Source organism: Triticum urartu, chromosome 3 (assembly GCF_003073215.2).
Source record: "Triticum urartu cultivar G1812 chromosome 3, Tu2.1, whole genome shotgun sequence".
Lineage (NCBI taxonomy): Eukaryota > Viridiplantae > Streptophyta > Magnoliopsida > Poales > Poaceae > Triticum > Triticum urartu.
Genome location: NC_053024.1, coordinates 483,393,377 through 483,399,950, shown reverse-complemented (window position 1 = coordinate 483,399,950; position 6,574 = coordinate 483,393,377). Strand labels below are relative to the sequence as shown.

Here is a 6,574-nt window from a genome sequence, read left to right as displayed (position 1 = left end):
CGACGAGTGGCGTAAAACAATGACCGTACAATCACATGTAGACGTATTAAGTGACCGTATTAATCGTATTTTGAAATACAGTGACCAAAGCATGCTTTCTTAGTAAGTTCAAATACCACCAGTGCATTTTACTCAAATTTCTTTGAATCAAGGAGTCCTGATGATTTGGCTGGGTGGCTGGGAGCCTCGGACTGGTGGCACCGTGGCAGCACCCGACAGGCTGGGAGATATATACATACATTGAATAGTAGATTGGGCAGGGTACGTGGCACCCATAAATATCGCCGGCATGGAGCCTCAGAAAAAGCGCAAAGCGCGCCGAGATATTTTGTTGACTGGCTGGATCCAAAAAAGAAATCATGCACCTGCCAGTGTTTACATGGCCGAGAAGCTGCTACGTCACCCCGGCTGCTCCACCGTCCTCCCCGCTCCACTCCTCTCCCCGCCATCCTACGCCTTTAATGGCGACAAGACGCGGCCGTATGTGTACCAACCAACCACAGTTTCTCCTCCCTAATCCTGCGCGAGGCGGAGAGGGAGAGGAATCATTCCCCGCCGGAAAGCCTCGTCGCGCGCCCACACGTTTTTATTCCGCGATTGTGACGGCGGCGCGCGGAGCGGGAAAGGAGTGGCGGGGCTGAGCGCTCGGCCGTGCTAGCCCTTGGCTGTGGCGCAAGTGGATTCACGGACAGGTGCCGCCGCCCGCCGCCGCTAGTTGCTAATTTGTGGTCTTTTAAGCCTTTCTGAGTAGTTCTGGACCATAGGAGCCCCGAGCGAACGGCTTAGGTTCTTGGCCGGACTGTTCTTGCCGGAGCTTGGCGGTTTCTGAAGTCGCGGCTGAGGCGCTCTGATCTGATTCTGTCGGAGAAAGGAGGCGAGCGGTCGCCCAGGTAATTCAGAATTTCCCTGTTCTCTCTTGAATGGCTACTTGTTCTTATTTGCTGTAGATTTCTTGTTTCATGTTACCAGTCTCAGCTTCGGGGTTCCTTGAAAGTTATACTAACAATTAACAAGCACCTCCATGGTTCCCCTTCCCTTGTGCCCTCCATAATTCTGCGAAGTGTGCATCTCACTGAGTTCTACCATGCCTTGTATTTTCGTGACGTCTATCCTGTGTTGTTTGCCACATTGTTGGATAGACCCCGCAAAAAATATTCTCTACTAGTAGTATTGTACTGTATTTATTTAGTCATAGATTCGTTCACTTTACGCCGTTTCATGACAAGAGTCTGAGCAAGTTTCATGACATGACAGTCCAACTTCATAGAATGGGATTAAAACTTAAAAGAACCATCAGAATGACTTCATAGAATGGTCAAAGTTTACCATTTTAGTAGTCTTGTCCTTACTATTTGGTACTGTGACAATCTATAACATGTTGTAGAACAAGTTTCATGACCTGACAGTCCAACTTCATAGAATGGGATAAAAAGAACTATCAGAATGACTTTGGTAAGACCGTCAAAGTTTACTATTTTACTAATCTTGTCCTTGCTATTTGGTACCAATCTGTAACATGCTGTAGAACATGTCAAGTACAATCGAAGTTACTGTTATCTTAATAAAGTGGTGGTACTTTTCATAATTTGTGCTAAATGGGTGATTTGAAGTTTGAACTATCAACCCTATATTTCGCCTTTGTGCAAAATGTGCAAATTCACATTTACGTGTGTCAATTTGTGTAAATTTTAACAGCTATTGTTGTCCTCCAGCTCTTTCTTTCTTTTCTTCTATATACTGGTTTCATTTGGCATAGACAGGTATATCACACTACAAAATGACTTACTACCATTCTTTTCCTGTTTGCTGCAGAAGTTTCAGGCAATTTTCTTAAACTAAACTCATGTCAGGTGGTGCTTCCAAAAGATTTGGTGAGAATGAAGACTTTGAACTTCTGCTGAGCAAAAGTGATATCAGAGAATCATCTTACCGCAAGCACTCCCTGTGGATGGCACACTGGACAAGAGATGGCCACAGTGCAGAACCTCAAAATAGCAAGAGCTGTAGTCCGTTTGAGGAAATCGATGATGTCGGATATTCAAAAGATTGTGGGAATTTACCTTTTGAGCTCATGAAAGCTAGGATGGCTGAAAGGTTGATGGTTGGAGTTAGCCATGGAGGTGCATCTTCCGGGAATACACAGCAATTCAGTTCTAATATGTGGGGTGTAGCACATGATGTTTGCCAAGAAGTTCAATGCAAGAATACTGATCAGTTTAATAGACCTTTCGAAAGATCTATGGTACAGAAAAATCTGAATGTATATGCTGCTAAGACAGTGATATCAGAAAGATTTTCTGTACATAAGCCTTCAGATTTATCTGTGGATTCTCATAAACTTTTGAGCTCTGACAATCTGAGTTCAGAATGGAGTCATTTTCCTATGTTTGCAATCAATAGGAAAATTGACAGTATACTCAACCCAAGACGGTCTGCTTTTTCTGCGTCATCTGATAAAATTTTTGTCCCACAATATAATTTGAAGGCGAATATATCTGCGTCTAATACAATGGCATTTTCATCAAAGGAATATCAGTTCCACACACACCAAGTATCTGATGAAAATATGACGCACTGTAAATCTGCAGCAGTCATCCAACCTCATCAAGATGATTGTCTCGGTCTCAATTCCGACCATGCAGGAAGAAATCTGAAAGCACATTTGTCAGTTGAAGAATCGTGCTCTTGCAGTAAGGATGAAACTAACTCCCTCGGTAGCCCATCAAAAGGGTCACCTTATCAGTCTAGCAAGAATAATGACATATTTTCAGCAAGCAGAAAAGACGATGAAATTGTTGAACCTTTGTTGGAACATAAGTTAGGAACATCTGAAAGATGCCAAAAACAACAGGATTTGGAGGAAGTAGTATTTTATGAGCCAGCATTAGATAGAGAATACCAGATGAAATCAGTTTATGCTTCTTCCATTGGCAAGGGCATTGATATGGACATTAATGGCCAAGGTGTGACATTTCCTAATTTGTTACAGGGTGAACAACAATATCGCAAAGTGGATTCTGCTGTGAATTTCACAGAGATCTCCAAGTTACTGGATAAAATTGAAAAGGCACCAGTAATGAAGAGCAAAGGTGAAGCACTAGCTTGTAGAAAACCACCAAGGCAAAAATTGACAAATAGCAAGCAAAAAGGGTCCTGCTTATTTGAAATGTTGACAGTACCATCCAAATCACATCTCACATGCTCCAAAGATCCAACATATTCGGTGAATTCTCGCAGTAACACAAGCAGATGTTCATTGGAAACACAGAAACAGTTCTCGACAAAAACAGATACATTGTACAGCGATACTCATGATGCATCAAAATCCATAGCAGGTGAGACGGTTATGAAATAATCTAGTATAACTTGACTTACCTTCTGAACTTCTGGTGCACCTGGATGACAGAACTTACGTATTTGTCAGGTTGTTTGTGTCAAAACATGCCATCTGATAATCTACATACATTCTTGCACTACCTCTGCTCACTGTAATGTTAATGACTTGTTTGTTCTGGTTTCTTTGCAGGGTTCGCTTCAACGTCAACACAAAAGGTACAATTCCACTTTGCTTTATGTTAATTTACTATATGCAACCAAAAGATAGTCTGGTTTTCCAAGAAACATGAAGGCATTTATGCAGTCATGAAAGATTATTTAGTAGTATATGACTTTATTCTTGTATTAGGAAAGAAAAAAAAAGATCAAGGAAATCATGAAAAATCAGAAACATGTAAAAAAGGGAAAATACAAACATATCAATCAGACGGGAAAGAACTTAGAAAATCCATGTTTGCTTAATTTTTGTGTGTGTGCGTGCGTGCGTGTGTGTGTGGGGGGGGGGGGGGGGGGGGGGGGGGGAGGGGTGGTGGTGGTGGGAGTTCAGGAAAATGAATTAAAATAAAAAAAGATGAAAACAGAATGTCTTATTTTATTTCAGAGGTCGGAAAAATATCAGGAAATGGGAGTGACATGCAAATAAATTTGGAAAACTTCAGGATTAGAAGAACTGGTTTCAGAATTCAAAGTTGAAAGGTGAAAAATGTATCTTCTTTTCTAAAAAAATCGCACTTTGCATGCTACTGTAAATCAACATGCTGCCAAAGATTCCTACCTTTCAAGAACATAACTCTGATTGCTTGAGTAGGGTCCGGGGAAGGGTCTGGCCACTTTGGGCCTTTTGTATGCAGCCTTTCCCTGCATTTCTGTAAGAGGCCTACGAACCTACACAAGCATTTCTAAAAAAGGGCACCCCGGTGCACGTAGCTCCCGCTTGTGTAGGGTTCGGGGAAGGGTCCGACCACTTTGGGTCTTTTTGGGCGCAGCCTTTCCCTACATTTCTGTAACAGGCTATTTGCAGGACTCGAACCCGTGACATCATGGTCACAAGGCAACAGCTTTACACCTTTATTGCTGCGCCAATGCTCCCCTTCCTACACATGCAGCGACAATTAATATGGATCGGAGGGAGTACTTACTTTCGGCTTGTCCGGATGGATTTATCCATCTCGGAGAGACGGAACCAAACCTAAGATCCACGCTACACAGTCTCAAAGGTTCTGAGTGTTGCTCACTCGGATACGCCAAACGCTAGCGGTTGGCCTCTGTAGCATCCTGGTATATCCGGACGCCTCGCTTGGAGGGTCCAAACGCACTGGTGCCACTCTCTCAACTCACTGAGGGACCGAATGACACACTCGGCAGCTCTGATCAGGGATCACTGAGAGGTTCTCAGGTTTTGTGGAAGATTTGGACCAAGTGCGTTTGAGTATTTAAGCAAAAAAACATTCTCCACACTTGGTTCAAGTTAAGATCTCGAAACCAACTCATGGTTCTGGCACGTGGATAGCTAACTTCCACGCACCCCTGTCCTAATCATGTTGTCATAAATCATCAAAATTCACTACGGGGGCCTATGATGCACTTTCAGTCCGACCGGTCATGATGGAGCTAGTGCTCCTTTGATGCACGTACTAACACCCACAACGTCTGCTCATTGAAGATCATAAAATTAGTTGTCTTTGGTGGAATCCTTTTCCTACTCCAGAATCTCGTTTGCCACATTATAACTTCATTGAAATATGACCATTTGTTAAATTTAGTATATTCATGTACATTTAACTTTCTGTTGCTCATAGTCTAACCAGCTTCAGGAACCCTAGAACTAAAGCATTTTATTTATATTGGAAAAGGTGCAACTTATTATGAATGTTTTCTAACTAACAATTGTTCCACAGGACTCTGGTTACCCAGACTCGGAAAAAACTGAACGGGTAGTCTCCTCCTCAACTAAAAGAGTATCAAGCTGCTGTGAAGGAAATGAAACAATCAACATGAGCTCGGAGCATCAAAACTCTTATTCCAAAGCAACTTGTGCTAGTAAGAAAGAATGGAGCATACCCAAAACGTCAAGCATGAATTTGGATCTAGTTCTTTTTCAAATGAGCAGAATGAGAAATCCGATTTCCAAGGCTCCAACTGAGTCACCAGTATGCTCAGATCCAAATGACAAGTGGCTGAAACGCCTGAAATGTGATAGTTCAGATCCACATGTTCCTTGTTCCAAGAAACCAAAGACTGGAGACATAGCAACTCCTGGAGGGGCATGTACCGTGTTTGGTCAAGTGCTTGATTATAAGAGGGACAGTGCTTGCATGATCAAACAGGTTGAGGACCAAGTGGTGCATGAAACATTGATGGACCAACAAAACCAAGATGCGTCTCCTATGTCAACAAAAAGTCTTAATCACTGGATAGGGAGGTGGTGCCAAGGTGGCACCCCTAGTTTTCATGGAGCTTCGAGTCCAGGAAAGCAATCGCGAAAGTCTAACACACCACCTGATTGTCTTGAAGGTCAGTTTCCAAGCATCGCAGCGATGGCTATGATGGGGCGTGTAATGAACAAGCTCCGCCCTTGTGAACTTGAGAAGAGGGGTCCTTCTGTAGTCTGGAAGACAGAGGGCTTATGAGTGCCTGTCCGGCTTTATTCAAGACCGGCCATCGGCTGTGGGTTAAAATTTGCATGCAGGAGAGAAACTGCACTGCTACGCTGATGGCAATGTGTATGATTGTTTCCTCACAGAAGAAGAGAAAAACATGGTAGTGTGAATATCATTCCAAGGAGAGAAAAATATGTGTGGTTTCTACCAATCACAGTGTGATAGATTGATGTGTTGATTCTGTAAGGTTCCTGGGATGGATATCTTTTTCCATCGTCTGAAGGGTGCCATATTTGTGTACCGTAACCAAACAGATATTCATAACTGTAGAGGTTGCATTCAGTTTATGTTTGCTCTACTTGAATTCGAGTTACGTTTTTGTTGCTTCCAGAAAAAAGGGAAAAGAAAAAGAGTTACATTGTCGCTGTGCTTTTCTTCGGAGCTGCTGGAAGGATAAAAGTTTAGACTCTAATGTTTTCTGGACCCAATCCTGATAAATATTTGAAGCGCAAACTCTAAATCTTATGAAGCAGAAGCCGTCTGGCGTAGCAATGGTGCTGGATCCAGCCCGCCGGGGCTCACCGGTGGTCCGGCTGTGGGTGAATATCCTGTGCTCCTGGAGTAGCGCAAGCTCGGAT

The 6,574-nt window shown here is 43.0% G+C and overlaps 1 protein-coding gene across 1 annotated transcript; it reads left to right on the top strand.

Annotated features, from left to right (window-relative positions):
* The first annotated feature begins 426 nt into the window (after positions 1-426).
* LOC125544483 lies at positions 427-6,367 on the top strand. Its single transcript, XM_048708196.1, has 5 exons — positions 427-692; positions 765-890; positions 1,813-3,335; positions 3,527-3,552; positions 5,235-6,367. The coding sequence occupies exons 3-5, from the start codon at positions 1,844-1,846 to the stop codon at positions 5,964-5,966; spliced, it is 2,250 nt and encodes a 749-aa protein (XP_048564153.1). The 5' UTR covers positions 427-692; positions 765-890; positions 1,813-1,843; the 3' UTR covers positions 5,967-6,367.
* The last annotated feature ends 207 nt before the right edge of the window (positions 6,368-6,574 follow it).

Coding starts and splice junctions, on each gene's coding strand:
- LOC125544483 (XM_048708196.1), top strand. CDS start 1,844: ATGTCAGGTGGTGCTTCCAAAAGATTTGGTGAGAATGAAGACTTTGAA. Junction 3,336..3,526: donor TGCATCAAAATCCATAGCAG/GTGAGACGGTTA, acceptor GTTTCTTTGCAG/GGTTCGCTTCAACGTCAACA. Junction 3,553..5,234: donor CTTCAACGTCAACACAAAAG/GTACAATTCCAC, acceptor ATTGTTCCACAG/GACTCTGGTTACCCAGACTC.